General features: G+C 39.9%; 1 protein-coding gene across 2 annotated transcripts; it reads left to right on the top strand.

The window, feature by feature from the left end:
- The first annotated feature begins 3,143 nt into the window (after positions 1-3,143).
- HTR2A (5-hydroxytryptamine receptor 2A) lies at positions 3,144-14,189 on the top strand. Of its 2 annotated transcripts, XM_039326417.1 has the most exons (3): positions 3,144-4,208; positions 9,500-9,700; positions 11,991-14,189. In XM_039326417.1, exons 1-3 carry the CDS (start codon positions 3,806-3,808, stop codon positions 12,776-12,778), a joined length of 1,392 nt encoding a protein of 463 aa, XP_039182351.1. In that variant the 5' UTR covers positions 3,144-3,805; the 3' UTR covers positions 12,779-14,189. The 2 variants fall into 2 exon arrangements, with proteins under 2 accessions (XP_039182351.1, XP_039182352.1); XM_039326418.1 differs by lacking the exon at positions 9,500-9,700.
- The last annotated feature ends 1,359 nt before the right edge of the window (positions 14,190-15,548 follow it).

Raw genomic sequence — 15,548 nt, 5'->3', positions numbered from 1 at the left:
TTTATCCAAGTGATATCTAAATTTGTATACTAAGTTAGACACTAACTAAAATACTATTTAATGCCCTTAGGCATTTGTACAATGAAAATATGACGACTCCCTTGACTCCACTAGTCCAACTGAGCACCAATACTCTCCACTTTGCTTCTTCCCTATTTTCTTTTTTATTTACAGCATACATTTATTTCCCCTGATTCCAGTAAGTGAAATAAGAAGTATTCATGTCTCCATAGCAATAAACTTAAGTCAAAGCCTCCAGACTCTCCCACAGAAGCATCTGAGAACACAGTTACATAATCACCAAGAAATTAAATCAAGAAACAACAGAGAAAGAGCTTTCCCAGACTATAGATCTGCTCTTTTGGGGGGAATACAACCTCATCCAGAATGGATAAACTCAGGCTTCAAACCTGTGCCTGATTTCTTACTGACCAGAAGCCTCTCCATCTTGTCTGGAAGTATGGAACTTTAGTAGTAGTCAAGGAAATTGTCATTTTGCCTTCTACAAATTGATGGGTTGAGACTGGTGATGAGAATGGATAAGGATCCACTCTTCTCAGTTGGCAACTAGTACCAACAACATGCTTTTTAAATATACCCACCAGCGTCTCAAATTTGGTGGCCCTGTTTTCTGTCTTTTATGTTCATTGAATATAAAATATAATTTTTATTTTTTTATTAAATATAGCATAGATGCTATTTTAATTTTACTGATATTTAGAGTAGGTCTAGACAATCTGATTAATGTCCTCCAGAATCAAAATCAGAATCAGAACAGAGCTGGACAGGACCTTGGAGGTCTTCTAGTCCAGCTCCCTGCTCAAGCAGGAGATCCTATACCATTTCAGGCAAGTGATTGTCCAATCTCTTCTTAAAAACCTCCAGTGATAAACATCCACAATGTCTGTAGGCAAGCTGTTCCACTGGTTAATTGTCCTCATTTTGGGAAGTTTCTCCTTAATTCCAGATTGCTTCTCTCTTTAATTAGTTTCCAACCATTGTTTCTTGTTTTGCCTTCTGGTGCTTTGGTAAATAAGTTGACCCAGTCTTCTTTGTGACAGCTTCTCAAATACTGGAATACTGCTATCATGCCCCCCTAGTCCTTCTTTTCTCTAGACTAGCCAAGCCCAAATCCTGCAGCCGTTCTTCATATGTTTTAGTCTCCAGGCTTTTAATCATCTTAGTTGCTCTTCTTTGTACTTTTTCCAAAGTCTCAACATCTTTTTTTATAATGTGGTGAGGAAACTGGATGCAGATGTGTTCTAGATGAGGCCTTATTAAGGCTTTTAAAAGTTGTATTAATACTTCACATGATTTTGAGTCTATGCCTCTCTTTATACAACCAAGGATTGTATTACCTTTTTAAGTTGCTATCACATACTGCTGACTCATGTTTAAGTGATTGTCCACTGGGACTCCAAGGTAGCTCTCACAGTTAACTGTTTTTGAGCCAGATTTCATCTAATCTGTACTTGTACCTTTGGTTTTTCCTGCTCAGGTATAAAATCTGCTTTTCTCCACATTTTCTCCACTTTTCTCCAGTATGCAGTACTGTATAAATTTGCTTTACTGTCATAGCTGATCTCAACTCTGGTGCCTGGTGAGTGATGTTGAAGGGCAACTTAAAATACAGCAATTGGTATATTACACTGTCAGCAGGAAAACTATTGTCCTTGATAGGAGAAGAGGCAAGTTCAGATATCTAGAGTGATGGATTTAGCAATTCAACAGAACTTGATGGGGAGAGGGCAATAAAATAATAGAGTGTCCTCTCTGTTTTACTCTGAAGCCTTTACCTCACTGGATTACTTCTAACACCTGAACAACAGGTGATATGGGATAATGGAGCTTGCACTCAAGGATCAGAAGCTCTCCTTTCCTGCTTGACATACAGTTTTCCCATTGCACATAGTTGATCACTTTCAGCATCTGATTCACCAAGAATGGGCAGGCAGTGATGTGCTCACTCGAATCTATGTATTAAATAATGCACCTTAACTGCATAATGAGTGGGAGTTTGTCCAATCATATCCTATGGGTAGCTGAGCACTCTTATCAGCCTCTCCTCACATACACATATAAGTAGGCCTAGCACTCTACTACCAACAACAGTAAGCATCCTGGTTATCATTCTTACTCACCCACATAGCTAGAGGCTAAGAGGCAGAGTTCTCAGTCCTGCGGGCAGCTGATGTCAGTTAGGTCTTGTTTCCCTACACGTGGTGATCCAGGTAGAAAAAATGTACAATGTCAAGCCCATCTTTTGGGACTCTGAAGTCTGCATGCACCAGCCTCACAATGACACCTTTTGAAAGCAGCTGAGAGATGCTGGGGAGATGCCCCAACTTCACCACCACATCATTAACCTCAGACCCATCCCAGATCCCACTATGTTCTGCCAATAACAAGGTTTCTGCTGGGTTGGAGAAAATGGGAAAGAGCACTTCAGAGAAAATAAAAGTTAGCTGCCCTCAGATACAGGCAGGTTAGGAGAGGAAGGCCGCATGATGCACAGGTGTCTTTAAGAAGGGTTATGTAGACAACCTCGAGCTGAAGTTTTATGGTTGTAGACAGGTGCTCCAAGTAGTTGCTTTCCATATGCTTTTTTTCAAGCAGGCCGAGTTAGTTGTTTGTAATCCCAAAAGCATGCAAAGCTAATTCCTCTTCTTGAGCAAATTATTTTCTATACTATCAAAATTACACCCCCCCCCCAATTAACACTACTGACAGTATAATATTTACCTTTCAGTTTAGAGCTAGGATGTGATTAGTTTTTAAAAAGGAATAATCTAACGTTTGCCCATAATATGCAATTCTTAGCTTCTTCTTTTTCATAGAAGAACCTACTTTATTACAGGCTGCTGTTATCAAGAGCTGCTCTGCAGGATATCCTGTGGGAAATGTTAACTTTTTTAAACTATGTATGCCTAACATTGATACATATAAAACTGCAACATGTAAAAAAAAATTCAGCTCTCTTCAGTTTATCCTTCTCTGCCTTTGCCATTTATGTAAATAATGTGACGTCTTATGAAGAAACAGGACAAAAGAGAATCACCTCCATTTTTGCCAGAAATTATTTTGAACCCCATCTGGAAATTTCTTTCCTCCATGCATTGTAAAATTTTGGGATGATTATCCAGAGATTATTCTTCCAACACGGTTAACCTTAAGGAGAAAAACAACACAGGGAAGTATAAGTGGAGCAGCTGTAAATGGCAAAGAAGAACAAACAAGGAAATACCATCGCTGTAAGGGGGCAGCTGAGGAATCTGCAAAATACATTTGATTCATGCAAACTGGAACTAAAGAATATCATGCCAGCAAATGCAACAAAGGATAACATAAATCAAGGCACAGCATTAATTTAATTTAGGCAATTTTTCGAATACATTGTAAGTGTATTTCTTAATAGCGTTTTTCAGAATGATAGCATTAAATAAACTTATGGTATTTAATAACTTCCATGATAGGACAAAATAATAATTGTAACTAATTATTAAAATAATTTTTAATTGTCAGTTACATGATTAAAATGTTTTGGGGGAAGATTGCTATGGCTGAAAACATTGGAGGACGATGGACTGCTTTTTCTTTTCCTTAATGGTTTGAAATTGCTTGAAATCGTTCAGTAAAATTCACTATCAAATTATATATGAAATTGAAAATCATACAGTCATCTGAATGACTGTCAGTTTTCTTTGTAAAATTTTATTTTCTTTTTTGTACTAATAATCAGTATAGAACTTGATGGTAACAAAACAGCCGCAATTTGCATTTTTCATCAATTTCAGAATTTTTAGAAATGCATATTTTTTCTGAAGAATGGTCTGTGAACCTAATAGCACATTCTTTACTACAATTAAACCAAGCCAGAAAATTCAATAGAAGTATACTTACATCTGAAGAAATTAACAATTCTTGTTTATGCAATGTGACTGCAGACTTTGATCATATAATGAACAGTTCTTGTGAAAGGAACCTGACTACATTATTATTTCCTATTCTTCATGAGAAAAACTGGCCTGCTCTTCTAATTATTATTGTGATTGTTATAACCATTTTTGGAAATATTCTAGTCATCTTGGCTGTCTCACTAGAAAAGAAGCTGCACAATGCCACAAATTATTTCCTGATGTCACTTGCAATAACTGATATGCTCTTGGGTTTTCTTGTCATGCCGATATCAATGCTAACTATATTATATGGTGAGTACCATTAACAACCTTTAAAACTCAATATACTTTAATTGATTAATATACATATTACAAGTTACTTTAATGTAACTATAGACTCAATGAAGAGGTAACTCTCACGCTTTCTAAAAAATGAGAATTGTGAACTAGGTGTGGATGTCTGAAACCTTCATTCTGCATGATGTTTTCATTGTTTCTCAAATAATAGAGCAACACTGATTACAAAAGTCCCCCTATAATCCTCATTCTTTGCCAAAGAATTCCTCAGTAACTAAAGGATAAGAAAGTAACCTTGATATTAAATATGAGGAGCATTAAAATCATTTCACAAGCATTATAAATTGAGTTACTTGAGGCAGAATGTAGTAGCGAGGGTGCTGGCTGGAATATCCTTCAGAGATCTGATCACATTGTTCTTCCAGGAAATCCATTGGCTGGCTGGCTGGCTGGCTGGCTGGCTGTAATCAGCTGCATTTCATTGTTTTTGTAAGGACATCATTAGGCTGCATGTGGCTTAGGATCTAATATTTCTATTTGTTTGATTGATTGAATGTACACTAACAGCACATCTCACTGAATGACTCTGGGTAGCTTACATATTTAATATTTGAGGGAATGCTTTGTGCAGGATCAGGTGTCTGAGGCTTAAATTCCAAAGAAGGGCAATCCTCAATACCTATGGCTGGGAGAGATACCCTATGTGAGGTCCCTCAGGGTTCTTGAGTAGGAAGGGTGGCACATAAATAAAGTAGAAAGTATTAATAATGTGATTATATAAAACAGCCCTTGCATTTATAGATTACTTTCTAATATTTCACCCTGTCCAAATGAATTTTTATTCTCTGAAACAGCATAGTGCAGAGATCATTATGCTCCTAAAGTTAAAATTGTCTAGTCAAAATTACAGCTCTCTATAATGTGCTGCAGGGATAAGTGAGAGGGAAGTTTTTAAGAGTGCTTTGGACATATATTATTGCCTTAATTTTAAGAGAAATATAATGTCTGGTTTTGTGATGCTGGGCTTCCCACCCTCAGAAAATAGCTACAGGGATAAATACTGAGAAAAGTTTATGCCATTTTTTCTGCACCTTTTCTATTCAATAACTATTGAAAGCTTTGTAAAGATTTTTTTTTCAGCATGTGCAGTTGTGTTTGTCCAAACAGATATAAAGTCTCTGTCTCTGTCTATATGTTACACTGACAAGGCACAAAGAGATACACATCTGTTAACACTCACCAAAAGTCCTAGAATACAGCGGTGGGAATAACACAAACCAATAAATTATAACTTTTTCCTGAGAAGGAGTTTTTGAAACTGGATATCCGGAATAAGGAAAGAGCTTTGGAACCTCTAGTCACGCTTTTGCCCAGCAAACCAAATGATGGTATCTCTAATAATGGATAGCCAAAATATTTATTTTGATACCCTTGTACAGGAGTTGGCAACCTTAAACACTCAAAGAGCCAGTTGGACCGTTTCCCACAGAAAACATTGGGAGCCGCAAAACCATTTTGACATCTAAAATGAAGATAACACTGCATTTATCCTTTTTTTACCTTTATGATATATATATCATATATCATATATATATATCTGTCTCTCTCTCTTTCTGTCTCTCTCTCTCTCTCTCTCTCTCTCCCTCCCTCAGTTCCTTTCTCCCTCCCTCTCCCTCTCTCTCTTTCTGCCTTTGGTCTGCCAGTCCTCTTCCCCCCACTGTGTGTGTGTGTGTGTGTGTGTGTGTGAGTGAGAGAGAGAGAGAGAGAGAGAGAGAGAGAGAAGCAGTGCTTCTCTTCTCTCTCTCTCTCCCTCCCTCTCTCTTCCTCTCCTCTCTATTTCTGCCTTGGTCTGCCAGTCCTTTTCCCCCACTCAGTGTGTTTTTGTGTGTGTGTGTGAGAGAGAGAGAGGGGGGGCACTTGCGTTTCCCTTCTCTCTCTCTCTCTCTCTCTCTCTCTCTCTCTCTCTCTCTCTCTCTCTCTCTCTCCCCTCCCAATCTTCTGCTCAGCTCACATTCTTCTCCAACAAGCTGACTGGGCTGGTTTTAAATCGCCTTTACTCTCCTGCCCTTGCTGTGTCTCCCTCTTCCTTCCCGGCAGCTGGGATTCCGACGTGCCTTCCCAGCCAGCGGGGCCAACAGTAGCGCCTGCTGGGGATCGCAGGGGCTGTGCTCCCTTGGGTCTGCGGCTTGAGGGAGGGCTAGCCCGCTCAGCGGAGGCTCCGTCCGGCCGCTCCCAGGGGTGATCCTGGGGCTTCCCCGTGTGGCTCCCCGGCCCTGTGCGCCTCGGACGAGGCCAGCCCGGGAAAGGGACTTCCTGGCCATGCTTCTCCCAGGCGGTGGGGCGCCTGGGTGCAGGACCAATTAGGAGTCCTGGGAGAGGGTAAGTCCACATGAAGAGAGAGAGAGAGAGAGAGAGAGAAGGGAAGCGCAAATGCCTCTCTCTGTCTCTATAAAGGAAGGAAGAGGACTGAGAGCTGCAGGAGAAGGCTGAAAGAGCCGCATGCGGCTCCAGAGCTGCGGGTTGCCGACCCGTGCCCTTGTACATCACTTTAAAATTAAAAGTGAGTTTTGGTGCTTGTGTTTACTAAACACTGCATTTGCAAATCATATATAGCCATGGCGGCGAACCTATGGCACGATTGCCAAGATGGCACGCAGAGCTGTCCCTGTGGGCACGTATGCCATTGCCACATAGGAACGTAGGGCCGGGCTCCTCCCCTCTCCCTCTCCATGCATGCAGAGTCTGGGAGCAGCTGTGAGAGCTGGGTGGGGTGAGGGAACCTATAAAAAGAGCAGTTTTGGCAGGAGAGTGAGTGAGCAGCCTTTGGAAGCGACCAGTGGTGGGTTTCAAATCATTTAACAACCAGTTCTCTGCCTCGCCTTCCCTCCAGTTTGGTTGGGCTGGGCTGCTTGGGGGGTCAGCTAGGGTGGGGGCAGGGTAGGGGGTCATCAGCTCCTGGCTGGCGGAAGGCGAGGGGGTCTGGCTAAGGGCAGCAGAAGGGCTGGGACACCTCCACGGAGGAAAGCCATCACTCCACGGTCACCTAGGATTACCTAGAAGGGGCAGGGGGCCGGGGGGGCAGCAGGCAGGGGGGAATCATAGCCATTTCCCTTCCACAGTGCAGCCCCATCGGAGTGGGCGGAGGTGGCCCTGGGATGGCCAGAAAGGAGGCCTCACTTGGTGCGGGCCCTGTCTACACAGTGGCTCTGATGGGGGCGGCGGCGCATGGGGGCCGACAGTGTCCATCAGCAGCTGCAGCATGCTGGCTGTCCTGCATAATGGCGAACTGGCCATGGAGCCCCATCGGAGCAGGCAGAGACGGCCCCAGGACGGCCAGAAGGAAGCCCTTGCCCAGCCTGGGCCCATCCACTTGACAACTCTGACGTGGGTGGCTTCTGCTGCTACTCCAACTGGTCAACCATGCAGGGAAGCAGGAGGGGTAGCTGATGCATGAGATCGGCTGCCTCGTTGGACTGCCAGCGAGCAGCCGAAGCAGCTCCAGACTCCTGGCTGTTCCTCCACTTCCTCCTGCTTCCCTGCATGGTTGACCAGTTGGAGCAGCAGTAGAAGCCACCCCTATCTCTGTGGCCAGTTCGCCATTGTGCAGGACAGCTAGCATGCTGTGGCTGCTAATGGACACCATCAGCCCCCATGCGCTTGCTGGCCTCTGTGTGCGGGGGCCGATGGTGTCAGGGCAGCAGATCCAGTTTCATTAATTTTTCTTGAATGCTAACATTTATACAGGTAGTCTTTGACTTATGACCACAATTGAGCTGTTGCTAAGCAAGACATTTGTTAAGTGAGTTTTGCTCCATTTCTATTCCATTGCTCCTTTCTTACCACAGTTATTAAGTGAATCACTGCAGATGTTAAATTAGTAACACAGTTGTTAAGTGAATCTGGCTCCCACATTGACTTGGCTTGTCAGAAGGTTGCAAAAGGTGATGATCACGTGATCCCAGGGCACTGCAACCGTCATAAGTATGAGTCAGTTGCCAAGCATCTGAATTTGGATCACACGACTATGGGGATGCTGAAGTGGTTGTAAATATGAAAAATGGTCATAAGTCACTTTTTTCAATGCTGTTGTAACTTCGGTCGCTAAATAAACATAAGTCAAGGACTATCTGTACATTCTTTTCAGTTCCTGTCTTCTCAGTCACTATCATTCCTATTCAAAATATTAATTTCAGAATTCCACCATTTCAAATAATTTTATTATTCCTATTTTTAATTTTGTTCAATCTACTGGATGTTCTCTGCCATGTGTATTTACGATAAAATTTATTCTTAAACCATTTAGTCAGAACAAACACCCTTTATTCCAAGCAAGTACTCACCATGCTCCTTCACTTTGCAATATCTGAATGATCCAATCAGTTTGCTTGCAATCCCTCGTCTATCCATTCCTATGACTAGCAGAATAGTTTCCCCCCCTGAATTACATTCATTATGTTGCACAATTTTCCTCCAAACTCATCCTTGATTTATCTATTACAGTACCATTACTCACATCTGTCATCAAGCTTCTGGTTTCGCATACATATCCATATATGTATAACAACAGTTTATACTTTCTGATATACATTTTAGCCCTTTCGTGCACTAAACTGACTCAAAATGCAATTTTTTCAGTAAAGGTTAGCATTCTTTAGTGTTTCCCCACTAGGCTTCTAAAATCTTACTGTTATGGTTCCGGCTAATGAAACACTTCAAAGAACTTCCAGGCATTGATTTTCCTAAAAGTCATTTATTTTTTTACAAAATGTCCGCACGGCATAACGAAGGTATGCTAAGATCTAAAATCCCCACTCACCGAGCAGTTATTTTGCTAGCATTTCCACTCCCTATTTTGCTGTTATAATTTACGTTCACCAGTCAGTGTAAAGGGCAAAGGTTCCCTTCCTTTCTATTTTTGCGGGCTTTTCTCTCCTCTCTCCTCTGCTCTGCATTAACTCTAAAAATATCAGACAGTTTTGCATATTTTGTCAAAGCAAGAATATACAGTATTTGCAGTGTTGAAACTTACAACTGTACAGAAAGATGGAAGGGGAGAGTACAAAGGCAATTGTATCATTAAAATTTGGCAAGTTTGCTGCCACATCAGCCACAGTGAGATCTAGAGAAGTCTGCTGGCTTCAGAATTGAATATGGGAGCCTGTAGGTATCAGCAGGATATAGACCTACCACTTTTAAAAATCTGTAGATGGATAAGGTAAAATATAACAACAGAAAATATGTTTCATATCAGTGAAATATAGCTTTCCAACTGCTATACAGTTCATAAACACTCTCCTTGGTTACAGAATATAGATGGCCACTGCCCAGGAACCTCTGTGCTGTGTGGATTTATTTAGATGTACTTTTCTCCACTGCCTCCATCATGCATCTCTGTGCCATATCTCTGGATCGCTACATTGCCATTCAAGACCCCATTCATCATAGCCAGTTTAACTCCAGAACAAAGGCCTTGGCAAAAATAGCTCTTGTTTGGACGGTATCAATAGGTGAGCTGTTCAATCTTTATGTGTTATGTTATCATCAGAGATTTTTTTTACTTTCAGTAAAATTATATGTGCATCCCTCTCCCAATTTCTCTCTAAGGCTATGCATTTTCGCCTGTGGCCTTTTGATGTCTTTCATTGATGCCATATTTTCTATTGCATTTCTGCCTTTTTATTACTATTATTACTATTTGGGCAATCAAAAATGTTTCCACCTCTATGCCACCGCAGGATAATTCAATTTGAACTAAATTGTCAATATTTTACATTGATTTTTTTCCCCAGAGGATTTAGTTTTAAAGCTCATGTGCTACTAGTGCAGTTCTATTTTAATTCAGATGGAGTCTTCCCTTCAAAATACACTTGCCCATTAAGTGAAATGCAAATCTAAATAGATACAAAACAATGTATTCAAGAAAGTGCTCTGTAAATTCACCACAGCACAGTAGTCTTATTATCCTAAGAACTCTTCACATGAAACAACACTGTTCAACAGTAGTAAGTCAACTTTGCTGCATGGACAATGGCTGGAACATGAAAAACCCATTCTGTAATCATTAAAAATTTGGGAGTCTTCTTATTGCTTCCTGCTGTAACTATATGGTTAATCATAACCATCAATGAAGGACTGAGGCATAACATTTCTTTATTGGAACAATGTCTTTTGTAGCTAACATGTCTCTTCAGAAAGAAGCAAGGAGACACCACCCCCCAAAACAGAAGCAATACAAGAAGAAAAAGAGGATTAATTGCAGTGGTGTAACATGGAGAGAAAATTGCAGTAACTGTTGTCAATTTATTCATTAAGTGATGTTTTCTTGAAGATAAAGTTCTGCGTGCTTGATTGGCATGTGAATTAGTGCAGAGCACTAGAACATTGTCTTTTTCTCCAGCTGTGTCCTGCATAGATAGTACTGTTTCCTTTTGCCATATATATAGAATGCATGGAGATAAAATATGCTTCAAAAATCAAAATAGCCCCAAAGAGTAGGCGTTGATCATTCGCAGCAGACATAATTAACAATGGATGAAATATGTATGGTTTGAACATACAGTATTGAAGGCCGCTTTGTTCTGTTTTTGCTGGAGGGAGTGTTAAAAGAAAGTCTTAAAAGTTTTAAACCCTAAAAAGAAAGTAAGGAACAAAATAAACTATTGAGTTTTAAAAAATTGCAATTTGGCACTGCCCACTCACCACATCCCAAAGTGATCATAATCTTTATGTTGTTGAAATAGAACAATCTCAGTAGAGTTTGCTGAAGGGGAGATATTACCTTCCTCCTCCCAGTGATCTCAACTGCATTAAATCACTGGGGAAGGAGGGGATGCTTTGCCTCGAAGTGTATATATGCTGGCAAAAATATACAGTATGTGTTTTTCCCAAGGTACACCAGCATTATTTCTGTGCTCTGTGTGAAATTGCATTAGGATAATATAGTACAGGTAGTCCTTGCTTAATGAAGATAATTGGGACAAGCAGTTTCTTTGCTGAGCAGCATATTTGGAAAGCATGTCATATGACTGCATCAACTTGCAGCTATTCCCAGAATTATGAGAGTTGTTAAGGCAAATCCTGCGCAGTTAGTGTCCCAGAATTATGGGATCGCTGTTTGTGACTTCCTGCCAGCTTCCTCATTAATTTTGCTTGTGGGAAAGCAGCAGGGAACTTTACAAATGGTGACCATGGGATGTGATGACCATCATAATTGTGAGTTGGTTGCCAAGCACCCAACTCATGGTCATAGGAGTATGGGGATGCTGCAGTGGCCACAACTACAAGGAACGGTTATAGTTTCCCCCATTCAGCAGCATCATAACTTTAAATGGTTGCTGAATGACTAGTCACTAAATGAGTCCTGCCTGTATTACTAAATCTGCCAAACAGGAAAATCTTATGATTTTTTTTCCAATAAAAGCTAATAAGCTAATAAACTTTCACATTTCTGAATTGAAATTCTAACATATAAAATTGGTGTTTCTGGGGACTTCTGAATTCAGCAATTTGTTCAAGTGGCTTTCCAAACTGTCCTTGTAGAGTTTACACAGTGCTTATAGCTACTACCAAAGCCAAAACCTTTAACTTCTATTTGTAAAACGGTACTTTGTTTTTAGCTTCTAGTGAATAGCTATGCAAACTTCAAGGAAGCAACAGTCACATTCTGCAATGATGATCTGATCTTTGTTTCCAGGAATGTTATTGGGAACAAGTGGGCACCCAATGTGGTACATGACATATTTTTAAAAGTGAAAATGACTGTACTTATCTTTCTTCTTTTTTTAACTAAACATATAGGTATTTCAATGCCAATTCCTATATTTGGATTCCATGATGATTCTAAAGTTTTCAAGAATGGAAGCTGTTTCCTTGTGGATCAGAATTTTGTTTTAATTGGTTCTTTTGTAGCATTTTTTATTCCATTTGCTATCATGATGATCTCCTATTTTTTAACTATAAAATCCCTTCAGAAAAAAGCCACATTATGCATGAATGATCTTGATTCAAAAGCTAAGTTTGGCTCATTCAGTTTTTCCCCTCAAAGTTCTCTTTCTTTGGATAAACATTTCAAGCGCTCTCTGAACAAAGAGTCTGGAACTTTTAGGAGAAAGATACAATCAATAAGTAATGAACAGAAAGCATCCAAGGTACTTGGAATTGTCTTTTTCTTGTTTGTGATAATGTGGTGTCCTTTTTTTATCATGAATGTGATGGTAGTTTTTTGCAAGGAGGCATGTGACAAAGATGCAATTGAGCATCTGCTTAACATTTTTGTTTGGATTGGCTACCTTTCTTCAGCAGTCAACCCACTTATATATACATTATTCAGTAAAACCTACCGATCTGCTTTTATACGTTACATCCAATGTCGCTACAAAGAGAAAAAGAAACCTCTGCAGTTCTTAGCGGACACTGTCCCTACTGTAGTGTACAACTCACCTCAGTTGACACAAATGAAATGCTTTAGAAAGGAATCCAAGTTAATGGCTAAAGACTATTCCACAGGGACATCTGAAGTACATGATTTGGATGAAACCTTAAAGAGCAAAGTCAGCAACATGAATGAAAATGTTAGCTGCTTGTGACTGGTACAACACCATTTTCTTTAAGTGGATATATTCTGCAAGCTGGAGAAAGCTGATCTGGAAAAATAGTATGCAACTTTGCTGGGAATTTGCAAGACAGTGCTTCACTATCGAAGACTCGTCTCTCATTTTTCTCAATGCTGGAAACAGGAATGCACTGGCATGTGAAAGCAGCTAGCTCCTATTTATGACTCATTAAAGTCAATCATGTCAATTGTTTCTAGGACCATGTAGCCCTCACTTAATGACAGTAACTGGAGTTGGAATTTCTGTTGCTATTCAACATGATCATAAAGTGCACTGTCATGTAACACTGGACTTGGAAAATGAGAGCAGTGCAATATAAATTTTTGATTTAATTATATCAAACAAATACATTAACAGAAAATATAGGAATTATAACAGTAGAAGTAGTATGAAATATGTTATAAAGAGAATACAAATAAACTGAGTAATTGCTAAAAGATGTTTTCCTTGCCTTTTTGTTGAAAAGAAAAAATAATTCGAATACTGATAAAAATAACATTCAGGTCTACTGCTGCAAATTAAGTAGCAATTTCTTCTTTTGCAGATTGTTATTATGACTCTGAACTACTATGACTCACTACATAGGTACTCAAGTTACAACCAAAATTGGCACCAGAATTTCTGTTGCTAAGCAAGGCAGTTGTTAAGTGAGTTGTACCTGATTTAATGACATGTACAAACCCAGGCAATTGCAGTAATTTTTAATTCACTTTGTTGTGCAGCCACAGAAAATAGAGCTAATGGTTTCTTTAACTACATTTAATTTTATCAGATAAACTCTTTGCACTTCAGAAAATTGAGTCTGTATTCTCAATTATACCAATAATGAAAATGAGATTGAATGATTACTGTATGTAGTGTGATTACAGCCATATGGTCAGAGGACATCCCATACACATCTATGATTCTACATTCCACAAATATCTCCATGAGAATTTAACACCTTTTCTGCAGGGCTGTCTATTAGTAGATTTTCTAAATGTAAACTGCACATAGCATAATGATATTGGTTTTTCACTTTGCATTATTTTATATAGATCTGAGAATCCCAGAAGGGAAAGACATTACCTAAAATGCATATGAATATAAAGAGCTTTTTTTCCCTTGTACATGTTGCTTTATTATTTCTAACTTCGAAAGGCAAAGTTTCAATAGTTGTGAAAAAAAGCTGCCTTTTAAATACAATACTTTTATTATGGTTTGAAAGATTAAAGAGACTGACTTTTGGGGTAATACGAAATTCATCTTGCATACCAATTCTCTATTACAAATACTTCCAAAGATACTGTCAGAAGTAAGTCTTCATCCTGGTTCATCCAAGCTGGGGATAAATAAGCAACATGGTGACTGCTTTGGGAAGAAGGTTATAGTTTATTGAAGAAGCAGAAAGACGGTCCTTGCAAGAAAGAGCAGAGGAGAGGAAAAAGAGTTGAGCACATGGGCAGTAGGTTTTTATACCCCCTCTAAGCCTTGTTTGGAATAGTTTCCTGTTCCTGTGGCATGAACCTTGAGGCTATTTCTGAGTGTTTTTCTAGGCCTTGATATCTGTGGTTTAATCCTATTATCATATCCTGCTTCCCAGGTGATGGGGCTAATGACTCCTAGAGTTTGGGTGGGGCATGCAGATTTTCTCTTTGTCTTCTTGAGTGCTCTGGCTTCAACTTTCTGATGGTTTTACAGCTGCATTTGTATGGGGCTAGCTCTTGCTTGGGGGCAGAGAGATAGATTTGGGGCAGTTTGGTTTTAAAAAGTCCTTTTGAGGAAAAATATATTTTTCTGCCCTTTTAATATTTCCTTCTCTGGGCTAACTTTCCTCAATACCAAACTGATGTTTTAATATGCACAGAGAATTTTTTTCTACAGATATCAAACTCAAATTTATTGGCAACTGTAGCAAAACAGGAGGCATGATTAACCCAATTGCCTCTGTATACAATATCGTAATATTAATCCTTCAGACAGGCACCGCTACCCCTATTTATCTTGGCAATTTGGCACCTTTAGGTTTTTTTTCAGCCAGGTGCCAAACAAAACTATCCTGGGTGTCCGACTGTATCAGACCTGCATCAGCCAGATCCCTAGGCAAGAAAGACTCCTGAGTTCACTTGGATGAAGCAATAGGTTCTTTTACTAAGGATTAGTGGTTGGAGTGAAAGCAGGCTAGAACTAAAGTTCTCACGGGAAGAGTTACAGTATTCCCCTTTCTCCCTGGCCCTCCGCCCTTGGCTGTTTGTCTTTGTCCAATGATGTGCTGCATAGGTGTTTGGGGCTGCTTGGTGCAGTTTACATTCCCTGGCTTCCGTGGCCTTGAAGACTGGAACTGGCTGGTTCTCACACCTCTGGCTTCTATCAAACCTGTCACACCCCTCCCGTTTAGCTCATCTCTACCCTTTACATGCCAATTACTTATTCCCTTTTCCCCCAGCTCCTAACAATTTATGGCAGGACGTCAGCAAAGCTCTAAGCTGAAAGATGGTAGATCTGACAAACTGATTCTCTTTTTCTCCTCAGTTAAACTGCCCCACCTGCTATTTATTTATTAACCACCATGCAGCAATCCAGAGACTCTTGGCAGCTTTAGTACAACCACCTGTAATAACTTCCAATGCATAAATATATCACAGTATTAAAATTATATAGAACTAGATATAATTTGGGAGTAATAAGTTTTAAATTTTGTTTAGATAGGCTTTAATTTTCCCCATCTTCAGGAGTTTGGGTTTTTTTGTTGCCCCACCGCACC

The sequence above is a fragment of the Crotalus tigris genome, unplaced genomic scaffold (genome assembly GCF_016545835.1).
Source record: "Crotalus tigris isolate CLP2741 ecotype Arizona unplaced genomic scaffold, ASM1654583v1 scf7180000024340.7048381, whole genome shotgun sequence".
Lineage (NCBI taxonomy): Eukaryota > Metazoa > Chordata > Lepidosauria > Squamata > Viperidae > Crotalus > Crotalus tigris.
This window is presented reverse-complemented; position numbering and strand designations above follow the sequence as displayed.

Excerpts from the sequence above, each read along its gene's own strand:
- HTR2A (XM_039326417.1), top strand. The coding sequence starts at position 3,806 with ATGCATATTTTTTCTGAAGAATGGTCTGTGAACCTAATAGCACATTCT. Across the intron at positions 4,209-9,499 it reads AATGCTAACTATATTATATG|AATATAGATGGCCACTGCCC; the intron begins GTGAGTACCATT and ends CCTTGGTTACAG. Across the intron at positions 9,701-11,990 it reads TGTTTGGACGGTATCAATAG|GTATTTCAATGCCAATTCCT; the intron begins GTGAGCTGTTCA and ends CTAAACATATAG.